Raw genomic sequence first — 17,049 nt, 5'->3', positions numbered from 1 at the left:
CATGCATGATACTTACTTAACATTGTAAGATCATACTAAAAATGTTTTTTTTGTGTGTAATTAACGGACTTTTTCTTTCCGGGTGCAATATTTTACATTATTGACTCTTTGTGTTTGTTAATGGAACCATATGATAAAGAAATGTCCAAAAGCAACTGCCGAAAAATAAAAAAAATCGACAATATTACTATACAATTACATATCAGAAAGTAATTACGACTTTAAAATCACGCTTTTAAAACACTGTTTAATCCCGGGTCAAAACAGAGGAAAAATTTGTAATATGAGCGGTGAAAATTGTTTTTCTTTTTAACCTCGAATTTCGTACATATTTTTACTCTGATTTGCGGTGAAAATATGTATTTTCACCGCTAGAGGAAGCAGTGAACTTACAAAAAGTCAAAACATTTCACCGTGTATTAAAAATTACCGACCTTACACGGATTTGAAGCGCTCACCTCCTTCATGTTAGCTACTTCTTCTTCCACTGAACCACCTCTCAACAACTTCAAGCACACTTGTTTGGAATTTAAATCATTCTACTTTCTGTAAAAAAAACGCGCATTGAATTTTGGTAAGATTAGCGGTGAAATGCTTTGATTTTCTTGTAACTTCACCGCTTGCTCTTAAATTCCATAAAATCACCGCTTGAAATTGTTTCAAAAAGATGTATGATTGTTCGTGGGAAATATGTCTTGCGCCTTTTAATAAATGTACCTCAACTTTGTTGAACAAAAAAACAAATCGAAACGTTTTCTAAGCAATGAATTTATGTTACTTCACCACTAAGTTAAGTTGGGAATTTATGTAATTTCACCGTATTCACTGCTGATCTCACACGATTTTAACACTTTTCTAAGCGGTGAAATTATTTAATTTCACCACTAAGTGAAGCGGTGAATTTGTCTGCAACATTTTCCACATTCATCGCTTATATTTCATAACTTTGCATTCAGTGGCGGTGACACCTCGACCCGGGATTTCAGCATATTAGAATACTTCTTTTTCTTACCTTTCATTTATAACTTTACTCAGTCTATCAATTCAGTGTATTTATAGCTCGACACTTCAAGAATCTGTTTTCTAATATTCACTTTATCAGCATTTTCAATTTCAGAGATAGAATCGCGTACAGCTTGGACAATGTTACTTGTTCTGTGTGTGTCGTTGGCAATATCCATGATTGACACTAATGCAGAAAAACTTACGGAGATAGTGAAGGATAAAATATCCTGTCCGAGTGGATTGGAACAGATTCCAGGAACGGGGGCACTTATTTATTGCTATGGATTATTCGTACCCTCAGAAGGCCCGATGAACTACACTCAGAGCCTGGACTTTTGCAATCATTTTAACGAATCTATTTTAGTGGCCTTTATGGGAAAGGCAAGTGTTTTCATATGTCAATCAACCCGTACCACCATTGCCAGCCGTACCTAAAGTTCATTGAGTTTTGCAATACTGGCTCAGAATTTTTGGCGCAAACTGGAAAGTAGTGGCGAAAACACTATTGGCCAAGTAATATTTAGTACCGAATCAGGAAAATGTAAAAAAAACCAATAAATCCACAAAGTTTCTGTTTTTCCCTGAATAAAAGAAAAATTCACAATCACCCGGGTCGTATTTTTCCGCCCAAATTGATGTAACAGTGGGGCTGCAATGGGAGGATTTTTTAGAAAAATGCAGCTCAAAACTCTTACGTCTTTTTGGGCTGCATTAGGCTTCCAATAGGGGTAAAATTGTGTAAGAGTGAGGGGGTGAAAGACATGTTAACCCCACACTCTTACTTTTTTTGGTCTGAAAAAGGGGTAAAATTATGTAAGAGTTAAGTTCTTCATTACCCCCGAACTCTTAAATCAATTACCCCCTTGACAGACCAAAAAATTAATCGTAAGGGTTATTTTGTCATTTACTCCCTCACTCTTACACCAATTTACCCCCGTTAGAAGCCTAATGCGGCCCAAAAAGCCGTAAGAGTTTTGAGCTGTTCTTTCCTAAAAATTCCTCCCATTGCAGCCCCAATCACATCATTTTACCCCCCTCTGAACCAATTACCCACTCACTCTTACACTATTTTACCCCCTTGGCAGATGAACTCTTACTTCTCTTTACCCCCCACAATCTAACATTTTTCTAGCCCCCATACTTGAATACTGCCAGTCAAGAACCCACAACCTCTGTACACTCAGCTGGTTCTCCTTTACCTGCAGACCATCAATAATGTTCCAACTCCTGACGGTCTATATATTTGAATAATAAATGTTAGAATTGCCCCCTCTCAACACTTTACCACCTCACTCTTACATAGTTTTACTCACTCAGCTCCTACACCATTTTGCACCCTTGGCATCCCAGCTCTTAGCTCGTTCTACCACCTCTGTACAAATCACCCCCAACTCTTACGCCACTTTCTCCCCGTTGGTAACTCACCTCTTACCTCATTTTACCCCCACTGTACAAACTACCACCTCACTCTTACACTATTTTACCCCCCTTGGCAGCCCAACTCCTGCATCATTTTACCCTTTCTGATCAAATTACCCCTCACTCTTAAACCATTTTACCCCCTTGGCAGCCCAGCTTTTACCTCATTTTAACACCTCTGAACAAACACCATTTCACAATTAAACTATTTTACCCCCCTTCGAAGCCCATCACTCGTACACCCTTATACCCCATTAGAAGCCCAACTCCTGCATCATTTTAACCCTCTGAACAAATTACCCCTCAGTCTTACACCGTTTTACCCCCCTTAGCAGCTCAACTTTTGATTCATTTTTCCCCTCTGAATAAATTACCCCCTCACTATTGTACCAATTCAGCCGCCTTTGCAATCCAGCTCTTGCCTCATTTTATACCCTCTGATCGAATACCTCTTCACTCTTACACAATTTTACCTCCCTTGACAGCCAAACTCTTGCGTCATTTTACCCCCTCTCAACAAATTATCCCTCACTCTTACACCAATTTACCCTCCCTGGCAGCTCCATTTTAAATTCATTTTTCCCTTCTGAACAAATTACCCCCTCAGTCTTAAACCATTTAACCCCCTTGGCAGCCCAACTCTTGCATCATTTTACCCCCTCTGAACAAATTCTCCCTCACTCTTAGTTCAATTTACCCTCCTAGGCAGCTCAACTTTCAATTCGTTTTCCCCATCTGAACAAATTACACCCTCACTCTCAATTCGTTTTACCCCTTGGCAGCCCATCTCTTACCTCATTTTACCCCCTCTGAAGAAATACCCCCTCACTCTTGCACCATTTTACCACCCCTGGCAGACAATTCTTGCATAATTTTACCCCCTCTGAATAAAGTTATCCCTCACTCTTACCCAATTCACCCTCCTTGGCAGCTCAACTTTTAATTCAATTTCCCCCCTCTGAACAAATGACCCCCTCACTCTTACACCATTTTACCCCCTTTGGCAGCCCAACTCTTGCATCATTTAACCCCCTCTGAACTGATTCTCTCTCAAACTTAGACCGATTTACCCTCCTTGGCAGCTCATTTTTTAATTCATTTTTGTCCCTCTGAACAAATTACACCCTCACTCTTACAACATTTTACCCCCCTTGGCAGACCAACTCTTGGATCATTGTACCCTCTCTGAACAAATTATCCCTCACTCTTAGACCAATTTACCCTCCTTGGCAGCTCAATTTTTAGTTCATTTTTCTCCCTCTCAACAAATTACCCCCTCACTGTTAAACCATTTCAACCCCCTTGGCAGCCCATCTCTTACCTCATTTTACCCCTCTGAAGAAATTACGCCTCACTCTTACACCATTTTACCACTCCTGGCAGACAATTCTTACATCATTTTACCCCCTCTGAACAAACTATCCCTCACTCTTACACCAGTTTACCCTCCTTGGCAGCTCAACCTTTAATTCATTTTCCCCCTCTTAACAATTTAACCCCTCACTCATACACCATTTTACCCCCCTTGGCAGACAAACTCTTGCATCATTGTGCCCTCTCTGAACAAATTATCCCTCACTCTTAGACCAATTAACCCTCCTTGGCAGCTCAACTTTTAACTCATTTTCCCCCTCTGAACAAATTAACACCTCACTCTTACACCTTTTTACCCCCTTTGGCAGTCCAACTCTTGCATCATTTTACCCCCTCTGGACCAATTATCCCTCACTCTTAGACCAATTAACCCTCCTTGGCAGCTCAACTTTTAATTCATTTTTCACCCTCTGAACAAATTACCCCCTCACTCTTACAATATTTTACCCACTTGGCAGCCCATCTCCTATATCATTTTACCCCCTCTGAAGAAATATTCCCTCACTCTTACACCATTTTAACCATCCCGGCAGACAATTCTTGCATCATTTTACCACCTCTGAACGAATTATCCCTCCCCTTTCACCAAGTGACCCTCCTTGGCAGCTCAACTTTTAATTCATTTTTCCACTCTGAACAAATTAACCCATCACTCTTAAAACATTTTACCCCGTTGGCAGCCCATCTCTTACATCATTTTACCCCCTCTGAAGAAATATTCCCTCATTCTTACACCATTTTACCATCCCGGCAGACAATTCTTGCATCATTTTACCCCCTCTGAACAAATTGTCCCTCAATCTTAGACCAATTTACCTTCCTTGCCAGCTCAACTTTTATTTTTTTTCAACCTCTGAACAAATTACCCCCTCACTCTTAAAACATTTTACCCCGTTGGCAGCCCATCTCTTACATCATTTTACCCCCTCTGAAGAAATATTCCCTCACTCTTACACCATTTTAACCATCCCGGCAGACATTTCTTGCATCATTTTTCACCCTCTGAACAAATTACCCCCTCACTCTTACAATATTTTACCCACTTGGCAGCCCATCTCCTATATCATTTTACCCCCTCTGAAGAAATATTCCCTCACTCTTACACCATTTTAACCATCCCGGCAGACAATTCTTGCATCATTTTACCCCCTCTGAACAAATTATCAACACCCCTCATGAATCCTACAACAATTTACCCTCCTTGGCAGCTCAACATTTAAATCATTTTTCCCCCTCTGAACAATTTACCCCATCACTCTTACATCATTTTACCCACCTTGGCAGTCCAACTCTTGCATCATTTTACCCCCTCTGAACAAATTATCACTCGCTCTTAGACCAATTAACCCTCCTTGGCAGCTCAACTTTTAATTCATTTTACCCCCTCTGAAGATATACCCCCTCACCTTTACACCATTTTACCATACCGGCAGACAATTCTTGCATCTTTTTACCCACTCTGAACAAATTGTCCCTCACCCTTAGACCATTTTACCCTCCTTGCCAGCTCAACTTTTATTTTTTATTTTTAACCTCTGAACAAAATACCCCCTCACTCTTACAACATTTTACCCCGTTGGCAGCCCATCTCTTACATCATTTTACCCCCTCTGAAGAAATATTCCCTCACTCTTACACCATTTTAACCATCCCGGCAGACAATTCTTGCATCATTTTACCCCCTCTGAACAAATTATCAACACCCCTCATCAATCCTACAACAATTTACCCTCCTTGGCAGCTCAACATTTAAATCAATTTTCCCCCTCTGAACAATTTACCCCATCACTCTTACATCATTTTACCCACCTTGGCAGTCCAACTCTTGCATCAAATTATCCCTCACTCTTAGACAAATTAACCCTCCTTGGCAGCTCAACTTTTAATTCATTTTTCACCCTCTGAACAAATTACCCCTTCACTCTTACAACATTTTACCTCGTTGGCAGCCCATCTCTTACATCATTTTACCCCCTCTGAAGATATACCCCCCTCACTTTTACACCATTTTGCCATCCCGGCAGACATTTCTTGCATCATTTTACCCCCTCGGAACAAATTGTCCCTCACTCTTAGACCAATTTACCCTCCTTGCCAGCTCAACTTTTTTTTTCAACCTCTGAACAAATTACCCCCTCACTCTTACAACATTTTACCTCGTTGGCAGCCCATCTCTTACATCATTTTACCCCCTCTGAAGAAATATTCCCTCACTTTTACACCATTTTAACCATCCCGGCAGACAATTCTTGCATCATTTTACCCCCTCTGAACAAATTATCCCTCCCCTTTCACCAAGTGACCCTCGTTGGCAGCTCAACTTTTAATTCATTTTTCCACTCTGAACAAATTACCCCCTCACTCTTAAACCATTTTAAACCCCCTGGCAGACCATCTCTTAGCTCATTTTACACCTCTGAACAAATACCCCCTCACTCTTACACCATTTTACCACCCCTGGCAGACAATTCTTGCATCATTTTACCCCCTTTGAACAAATTATCAACATGCCTCAACAATCCTACAACAATTTACCCTCCTTGGCAGCTCAACTTTTAACTCATTTTCCCCTCTGAACAATTTTCCCCATCACTCTTAAACCATTTTACCACCCCTGGCAGATATTTCTTGCATCCCCTCCGAACAAATTATCACTCACTCTGAGACCAATTTACCCTCCTTGGCAGCTCAACTTTTAATTCTTTTTTCCCTTCTGAACAAATTACCCCCTCACTCTTAAAGCATTTTACCCCCCTTGGGAGACCATCTCTTACCTCATTTTACACCTCTGAAAAATGCCCCTCACTCTTAAACCATTTTACCCCCTTGGCAGCCCAACTCCTGCATCATTTTACCCTTCTGAACAAATTACCCCTCACTCTTACACCATTTCACCACCCTTGGCAGCTCAACATTTAATACAATTTCCCCCCTCTGAACAAATTACACCCTCACTCTTACAACATTTTACCCCCTAGGCAGCCAATATCTTGCATCATTTTACCCCCTCTGAAGAAATAGCCCTCACTCTTACACCATTTTATCACCCCTGGCAGACAATTCTTGCATCTTTTTACCCCCTCTGAACAAATTATCCCTCACTCTTACACCAATTTACCCGCCTTGGCAGCTCAACTTTTGAATAATTTTTTCCGCTCTGAACAAATTACCCTCTCACTTTTAAACCATTTTACCCGCCTTGGCAGCCTATCTCTTACCTCATTTTACACCTCTGAACAAATTACCCCTCACTCTTACACCTTTTTACCACCCATGGCTGCTCAACTTTTAATTTATTTTTCCTCCACTGAAAAAATTACCCCCTCACACTCAAACCATTTTACCCCCCTTGGCAGCCCATCTCTTACTTCATTTTACCCCTCTGAACAAATACCCCCTCACTCTTACACTATTTTACCCCCCTTGGCAGCCCCACTCCTGCATCATTTTACCCCTTCTGAACAAATTACCCCTCACTCTTACAACATTTTACCCCTAGGCAGCTCATCTCTTACATCATTTTACTCCCTCTGGAGAAATATCTCCTCACTCTTACACCATTTTATCACCCCTGGCAGACAAATCTTGCATCATTTTACCCCCTCTGAACAACTTATCCCTCACTCTTACACCAATTTACCCTCCATGGCAGCTCAACTTTTAATTCATTTTCCCCCTTTGAACAAATTACACCCTCACTCCTACACCATTTTACCCCCTTTGGCAGCCCAAATCTTGAATCGTTTTACCCCTCTGAACAAATTCTCCCTCACTCTTACACCAATTTACCCTCCATGGCAGCTCAACTTTTAGTTCATTTTTCTCCCTCTGAACAAATTACACCCTCACTCTTACAACATTTTACCCCCTTGGCAGCCCATCCCTTACCTCATTTACCCCCTCTGAAGAAAAACCCCCTCACTCTTACACCATTTTATCACCCCTGGCAGAAAATTCTTGCATCAATTTACCCCCTCTGAACAACTTATCCCTCACTCTTACACCAATTTAGCCTCCTTGGCAGCTCAACTTTTAATTCAATTTTCCCTCTGAACAAATTCACCTCCACTCTTACAACATTCCCCCCTTTGGCAGTTGAACTCTTGCATCATTTTACACCTCTATGCAAATAACCACTCAGTATTACAACGTTTTACCCCCCTTGACAACTCAACTGTTGATTCACTTTTCGCCTCTGAACCAATTGTCCCTCACTCTTACAAGATTTTAGCCCCTTGGCAGCCCATATCTTACATCATTTCACCCCCTCTGAAGAAACACCCCCCCATTTTTACACCATTTTACCACCCCTGGCAGACAATTCTTGCATCATTTTACCACATCTGAACAAATTATCATCATCCCTCATCAATCCTACATCAATTTAACCTGCTTGGCAGCTCAACATTTAATTCACTTTCCCCCTCTGAACAATTTACCACATCACTCTTACAACCTTTACCCATCTTGCAGCCCATTTCTTGCTTCATTTTACCCCCTTTGAACAAATTATCCCTCACTCTTTGACCAATTTACCCTCCTTGGCTGCTCAAACTTTAATTCAATTTCCTCCCTCTGAACAAATTACCCCTCTCACTCGTACATTTTACCCCCTTGTCAGACCAACTCTTGCATCATTGTACCCCCTCTGAACAAATTATCCCTCACTCGTAGACCAATTTACCCTCCCTGGCAGCTCAACTTTTAATTCATTTTTTCCCCTCTGAACAAATTACCAGCTCACTCTTACAACATTTCCTCCCATGGCAGCCCAACTCTTGCATCCTTTTACCCCTCTGAGCAAATGACCCCTCAGTATCACACCGTTTTACCCCACTTGGCAACTCAAGTTTTGATTCAATTTTCCCCTCTGAACCAATTACACCGTCACACTTAAACCGTTTAACCACATTGGCAGCACAGCTATTGCCTCATTTTACACCCACTGGACAAACACCCCTTTTACACCTCTTGGCAGACCAACTCTTGCATCATTTTCCCCCTCTGAACAAATTGCCCTCTCACTCCTACAACATTTTACTCCCTTGGCAGCCCATCTCTTGCATCATTTTACCCCCTCTGAAAAAAATACCATCATCCTTCATCAATCCTACACAAATTTACCCTCCTTGGCAGCTCAAAATTTAATGCATTTTTCCCCCTCTGAACAATTTACCCCATCAATCTTACAGCCCTTTACCCCCCTGGCAGCCCATCTCTTACCTAATTTTACACTTCTGAATAAATACTCCCTCACTCTTACACCATTTTACCACCACTGGCAATAATTCTTGCATCATTTTACCCCTTTGAACAAATTATCAGCATCCCTCATCAGTCCTACAACAATTTACTTTCCTTGGCAGCTCAACATTTATCCCATTTCCCCCTCTGAACAATTTAGCCCATCACTCTTACAACATTTTACCCACCTGGGTAACCTAACTCTTTCATCATTTTAACCCTCTGAACAAATTAGCCCTCACTCTTAAACCAATTTGCCCTCCTTGGCAGCTCAACTTTTAATTAATTTTTCCCCTCTGAACAATTTACGCCCTCACTCCTCATTCTTAAATCATTTTACCCCCTTGGCAGCCCATCTCTTAACTCATTTTACCCCTCTGAAGAAATACCCCCTCACTCATACACCTTTTTACCACCCCTGGCAGACAATTCTTGCATCATTTCACTCCCTCTGAAAAAAATACCATCATCCCTCATCAATCCTACACAAATTTACCCTCCTTGGCAGCTCAAAATTTAATGCATTTTTCCCCCTCTGAACAATTTACCCCATCAATCTTACAGCCCTTTACCCCCCTGGCAGCCCATCCTTTACCTCATTTTACACCTCTGAATAAATACTCCCTCACTCTTACACCATTTTACCACCACTAGCAATAATTCTTGCATCATTTTACCCCTTTGAACAAATTATCAACATCCCTCAACAATCCTACAACAATTTATTTTCCTTGGCAGCTCAATATTTATCCCATTTCCCCCTCTTAACAATTTAGCCCATCACTCTTACGACATTTTACCCACCTGGGCAGCCTAACTCTTTCATCATTTTAACCCTCTGAACAAATTCGCCCTCACTCTTAAACCAATTTGCCCTCCTTGGCAGCTCAACTTTTGAATTAATTTTTCCCCTCTGAACAATTTACGCCCTCTATCCTCACTCTTAAATCATTTTACCCCCTTGGCAGCCCATCTCTTACATCATTTTACCCCCTCTGATGAAATAACCCCTCACTCTTACACCTTTTTACCACCCCTGGCAGACAACTCTTGCATCAATTTACCCCCTCGGAACAAATTATCATCATCCCTCATTAATCTTACACCAATTTACCCTACTTGGCAGCTCAAAATTTAATTCATTTTTCCCCCTCTGAACAATTTGTCCCATCACTCTTACAGCCTTTTACCCATCTTGGCAGCCCAACTCTTGCATCATTTTAACCCCTCTGAACAAATTGTCCCTCACTCTTAAAACATTTTAACCCCCTGGCAGCCCATCTCTTACGTCAATTTACGCCTCTGAATAAATACCCACTCACTCTTACAACATTCTCCCACTCTGGCAAACAATTCTTGCATCATTTTACCCCTTTGAACAATTTATCAACATCCCTCATCAATCCTACAACAAATTACCCTCCTTGGCAGCTCAAAATTTATCTCATTTTTCCCCTCTGAACTATTAAGCCCATCACTCTTACAACATTTTACCCACCTGGGCAACCTAACTCTTGCATCATTTTAACCCTCTGAACAAATTATCCCTCAATCTTAGACCAATTTACCCTCCTTGGCAGCTCAATTTTTAATTAATTTTTTTCCCTCAGAACAGTTTACGCCCTCACTCTTAAATCATTTTACGCCCCTTAGCAGCCCATTTCTTACCTCATTTTCCCCCCTCTGAAGAAATACCCCCTCACTCTTAAACCATTTTACCACCCCTGGCAGATAAATTCTTGCATCATTTTACCCCCTCTGATCAAATTATCCCTCACTCTTACATCACGTTACCCTCCTTGACAGCTCAATTTTTAATTAATTTTTCCCCTCTGAACAATTTACTCCCTCGCTCTTAAACCATTTTATTCCCCTTGGCAGCCCATCTTTTACCTCATTTTACACCTCTGAACAAACACACCTCACTATTACACCATTTTACCCCTCTTGGCAGCCGAACTCCTGCATCATTTTACCCCTTCTGAACAAACTACCCCTCACTCTTACACCATTTTACCACCCTTGGCAGCTCAACTTTTAATGCATTTTCCCCCTCTGAACAAATTACACCCTCACTCTTACCACATTTTACCCCCTTGGCAGCCCATCTCTTACATCATTTTACCCCCTCTGAAGAAATAACCCCTCACCCTTACACCGTTTTACCACCCCTGGCAAACAATTCTTGCATAACTTTACCCCCTCTGAACAAATTATCATCATCCGTCATCACTCTTACACCAATTTTACCTTCTTGGCAGCTCAATATTTAATTCAATTTCCCCCTCTGAACAATTTACCCCATAACTCTTACAACGTTTTACCCACCTTGGCAGCCCAACTTTTAATTGAATTTTCTCCCTCTGACCAAATTACGCGCTAACTCTTACATTTAACCCCCTTGGCAGCCCATCTCCTACCTTATTTTACACCCTCTGAAGAAATACCCCCTCACTCTTACAACACTTTACCACCTCTGGCAGACAATTCTTGCATTATTTTACCCCCTCTGAACAAATTATCCCTCAATCTTACACCATTTAAACCTCCTTGGCAGCTCGATTACTTTAATATCATTTTCCCCTCTGAACAAATTACCCCCTCACTCCTAAACCATTTTACCCCCCTTGGCAGCCTATCTCTTAACCTCATTTTACACCACTGAACAAATACCCCCCCCCCCTCTTACCACATTTTACCCCCTTGGCAGCCCATCTCTTACATCATTTTACCCCCTCTGAAGAAATAAACCCTCACCCTTACACCGTTTTACCACCCCTGGCGGACAATTCTTGCATAACTTTACCCCTCTGAACAAACTATCTTCATCCGTCATCACTCTTACACCAATTTAACCTTCTTGGCAGCTCAACATATAATTCAATTTCCCCCTCTGAACAATTTACCCCTCACTATTACACCATTTTACCACCCTTGGCAGCTCGACTTTTAATTCATTTTCCCCTCTGAACAAATTACCACCTCACTCCTAAACTATTTTACCCCCCTTGGCAGCCCATCTCTTACCTCATTTTACACCTCTGAACAAATACCCCCTCACTCTTACACAAATTTACCCCCCTTGACAGCCCAGCTCCTGCATCATTTTACCCCTTCTGAACAAATTACCCCTCACTCTTACAACATTTTACCCCCTTGGCAGCCCATCTCTTATATCATTTACCCCCTCTGAAGAAATACCCCCTCACTCTTACAACATTTTACCCCCTTGGCAGCCCATCTCTTATATCATTTATCCCCTCTGAAGAAATACCCCCTCACTCTTACACCATTTTACCACCCCTGTCAGACAATTCTTGCATCATTTTACCCCCTCTGAACAAATTATCCCCCTCTCTTACACCAATTTACCCTCATTGGCAACACAACATTTAATTCATTTCCCCCTCTGAACAATTCACCCCATCACTCTTACAACATTTTACCCACCTTGCAGCCAACTCTTGCATCATTTTACCCCTCTGAACCAATTTCCCCCTCACTCCTAAACCGTTTTACCCCTCTTGGCAGCCCATCTCTTACCTCATTTTACGCCTCTGAACAACTACCCCCCTCACTCTTACCCCATTTTACACCCCATGGCAGCCCAACTCCTGCATCATTTTACCCCTTCTGAACAAATTACCCCCCACTCTTACACCATTTTACCACCCTTGGCAGCTCGACTTTTAATTCATTTTTCCCCACTGAACAAATTACCCCTCACTCCTAAACCATTTTACCCCCATTGGCAGCCCAGCTCTTTCCTCATTTTACATCTCTGAACAAATACCCCCTCACTCTTACACCGTTTTACCCCCCCTTGGCAGCCCAACTCCTGCATCATTTTGCCCCTTCTGAACAAATTACCCCTCACTCTTACAACATTTTACCACCTTGGCAGCCCATCTCATATATCATTTACCCCCTCTGAAGAAATTTCCCCTCACTCCTACACCAATTTACCACCCCTCTCAGACAATTCTTGCATCATTTTACCCCCTCTGAACAAAATATCCCGAACTCTTACACCAATTTACCCTCCTTGGCAGCACAACAGTTAATTCATTTTCCCCCTCTGAACAATTCACCCCATCACTCTTACAACATTTTACCCACCTTGGCAGCCCAACTCTTACTTCATTTTACCCCCTCTGAAGAAATACCCCCTCACTCTTACACCAATTTACCACCCCTGTCAGATAATTCTTGCATCATTTTACCCCCTCTGAACAAAATATCCCTCACTCTTAAACCACTTTACCACCCTTGACAGCTCAACTTTTAATTCATTTTCCCATCTGAACAAATCCCCCCCCAACACTCTTACAACATTTTAACCCCTTGGCAGCCCATCTCCTACATCATTTTACCCCCTCTGAAGAAATACACCCTCACTCTTACACCAATTTACCACCCCTGTCAGATAATTCTTGCATCATTTTACCCCCTCTGAACAAAATATCCCGAACTCTTACACCAATTTACCCCCCTTGGCAGCTCAACTTTTAATTCGTCTTTGCATCTCTGAACAAATTATCCCCTCACTCTTAAATTCTTTTACCCCCCTTACAGTCCATCTCTCACTTCATTTTACACCTCTGAACAAATACCCCTCACTCTTAAACCAGTTTACCACCCTTGGCAGCTCAACTTTTAATTCATTTTTCCGTCTGAACAAATTACCCCCTCACTCTTACAACATTTTACTCCTTTGGCAGCCCATCTCCTACATCATTTCACCCCCTCTGAAGAAATACCCCCTCACTCTTACACCAAATTACCACCCCTGTCAGACAATTCTTGCATCATTTTACCCCCTCTGAACAAAATATCCCGAACTCTTACACCAATTTACCCCCCTTGGCAGCCCAACTTTTAATTCATCTTTGCCCCTCTGAACAAATTGCCCCCTCACTCTTAAACTCTTTTACCCCCCTTGCAGTCCATCTCTTACTTCATTTTACACCTCTGAACAAATACCCCTCACTCTTAAACCAGTTTACCACCCTTGGCAGCTCAACTTTTAATTCATTTCCCATCTGAACAAGTTATCCCCTCACTCTTACAACATTTTACCCCCTTGGCAGCCCATCTCCTACATCATTTTACCCCCTCTGAACAAAATATCCCGAACTCTTACACTAATTTACCCCCTTGGCAGCTCAACTTTTAATTCGTCTTTGCCCCTCTGAACAAATTAACCCCTCACTCTTAAATTCTTTTACCCCCCTTGCAGTCCATCTCTTACTTCATTTTACACCTCTGAACAAATACCCCTCACTCTTAAACCAGTTTACCACCCTTGGCAGCTCAACTTTTAATTCATTTTCCCATCTGAACAAATTATCCCCTCACTCTTACAACATTTTACCCCCTTGGCAGCCCATCTCTTATAGCATTTACCCCCTCTGAAGATTTACTCCCTCACTCTTTCACCATTTTACCACCCCTGTCAGAGAACTCTTGCATCATTTTACCCTCTCTGAACAAACTATCCCGCACTCTTACACCAATTTACCCTCCTTGGCAGACCAACTCTTGCATAATTTAACCTCCTCTGAAGAAATTTTCCCTCAGTCTTAGACCAATGTACCTTCCTTGGCAGCTCAACATTTAATTCATTTACCCCCTCTGAACATTTCACCCCATCAGTCTTATAAAATTTTACCCACCTTGGCAGCCCAACTCTGGCATCATTTTACCTCCTCTGAACAAATTATCCCTCACTCTTAGACCAATTTACCCTCCTTGGCAGACCAACTCTTGCATAATTTTACCTCCTCTGAAGAAATTTCCCTCAGTCTTAGACCAATGTACCTTCCTTGGCAGCTCAACATTTAATTCATTTACCCCCTCTGAACATTTCACCCCATCAGTCTTATAACATTTTACCCACCTTGGCAGCCCAACTCTGGCATCATTTTACCTCCTCTGAACAAATTATCCCTCACTCTTAGACCAATTTACCCTCCTTGGCAGCACAACAGTTAATTCATTTTCCCCCTCTGAACAATTCACCCCATCACTCTTACAACATTTTACCCACCTTGGCAGCCCAAATCTTACTTCATTTTACCCCCTCTGAAGAAATTTCCCCTCACTCCTACACCAATTTACCACCCCTGTCAGACAATTCTTGCATCATTTTACCCCCTCTGAACAAAATATCCCGAACTCTTACACCAATTTACCCTCCTTGGCAGCACAACAGTTAATTCATTTTCCCCCTCTGAACAATTCACCCCATCACTCTTACAACATTTTACCCACCTTGGCAGCCCAACTCTTACTTTATTTTACCCCCTCTGAAGAAATACCCCCTCACTCTTACACCAATTTACCACCCCTGTCAGATAATTCTTGCATCATTTTACCCCCTCTGAACAAAATATCCCTCACTCTTAAACCAATTTACCACCCTTGACAGCTCAACTTTTAATTCATTTTCCCATCTGAACAAATCCCCCCCCCAACACTCTTACAACATTTTACCCCCTTGGCAGCCCATCTCCTACATCATTTTACCCCCTCTGAAGAAATACCCCCTCACTCTTACACCAATTTACCACCCCTGTCAGATAATTCTTGCATCATTTTACCCCCTCTGAACAAAATATCCCGAACTCTTACACCAATTTACCCCCTTGGCAGCTCAACTTTTAATTCGTCTTTGCCCCTCTGAACAAATTATCCCCTCACTCTTAAATTCTTTTACCCCCCTTACAGTCCATCTCTCACTTCATTTTACACCTCTGAACAAATACCCCTCACTCTTAAACCAGTTTACCACCCTTGGCAGCTCAACTTTTAATTCATTTTTCCGTCTGAACAAATTACCCCCTCACTCTTACAACATTTTACCCCCTTGGCAGCCCATCTCCTACATCATTTCACCCCCTCTGAAGAAATACCCCCTCACTCTTACACCAAATTACCACCCCTGTCAGACAATTCTTGCATCATTTTACCCCCTCTGAACAAAATATCCCGAACTCTTACACCAATTTACCCCCCTTGGCAGCCCAACTTTTAATTCATCTTTGCCCCTCTGAACAAATTGCCCCCTCACTCTTAAACTCTTTTACCCTCCTTGCAGTCCATCTCTTACTTCATTTTACACCTCTGAACAAATACCCCTCACTCTTAAACCAGTTTACCACCCTTGGCAGCTCAACTTTTAATTCATTTCCCATCTGAACAAATTATCCCCTCACTCTTACAACATTTTAGCCCCTTGGCAGCCCATCTCCTACATCATTTTACCCCCTCTGAACAAAATATCCCGAACTCTTACACCAATTTACCCCCTTGGCAGCTCAACTTTTAATTCGTCTTTGCCCCTCTGAACAAATTAACCCCTCACTCTTAAACTCTTTTACCCCCCTTGCAGTCCATCTCTTACTTCATTTTACACCTCTGAACAAATACCCCTCACTCTTAAACCAGTTTACCACCCTTGGCAGCTCAACTTTTAATTCATTTTCCCATCTGAACAAATTATCCCCTCACTCTTACAACATTTTACCCCCTTGGCAGCCCATCTCTTATAGCATTTACCCCCTCTGAAGATTTACTCCCTCACTCTTTCACCATTTTACCACCCCTGTCAGAGAACTCTTGCATCATTTTACCCTCTCTGAACAAATTATCCCGCACTCTTACACCAATTTACCCTCCTTGGCAGACCAACTCTTGCATAATTTTACCTCCTCTGAAGAAATTTCCCTCAGTCTTAGACCAATGTACCTTCCTTGGCAGCTCAACATTTAATTCATTTACCCCCTCTGAACATTTCACCCCATCAGTCTTATAACATTTTACCCACCTTGGCAGCCCAACTCTGGCATCATTTTACCTCCTCTGAACAAATTATCCCTCACTCTTAGACCAATTTACCCTCCTTGGCAGACCAACTCTTGCATAATTTTACCTCCTCTGAAGAAATTTCCCTCAGTCTTAGACCAATGTACCTTCCTTGGCAGCTCAACATTTAATTCATTTACC

General features: G+C 41.9%; 1 protein-coding gene across 1 annotated transcript in view; it reads left to right on the top strand.

Moving 5' to 3' along the window:
• LOC142348553 (uncharacterized) overlaps positions 1-17,049 on the top strand; it is a 210,259-nt gene that overhangs the window by 30,501 nt on the left and 162,709 nt on the right. Inside the window, exon 2 of the mRNA XM_075399938.1 lies at positions 1,118-1,386. Coding sequence (XP_075256053.1) covers positions 1,144-1,386 — 243 coding nt within the window. The 5' untranslated portion in view covers positions 1,118-1,143. The remainder of the gene's footprint in view (positions 1-1,117; positions 1,387-17,049) is intronic.

Source organism: Convolutriloba macropyga, chromosome 10 (assembly GCF_964194025.1).
Source record: "Convolutriloba macropyga chromosome 10, txConMacr16.3, whole genome shotgun sequence".
NCBI lineage: Eukaryota > Metazoa > Xenacoelomorpha > Acoela > Convolutidae > Convolutriloba > Convolutriloba macropyga.
Note: the sequence above shows the minus strand (reverse complement) of the source record. Positions and strands in the feature narration are given on the sequence as shown.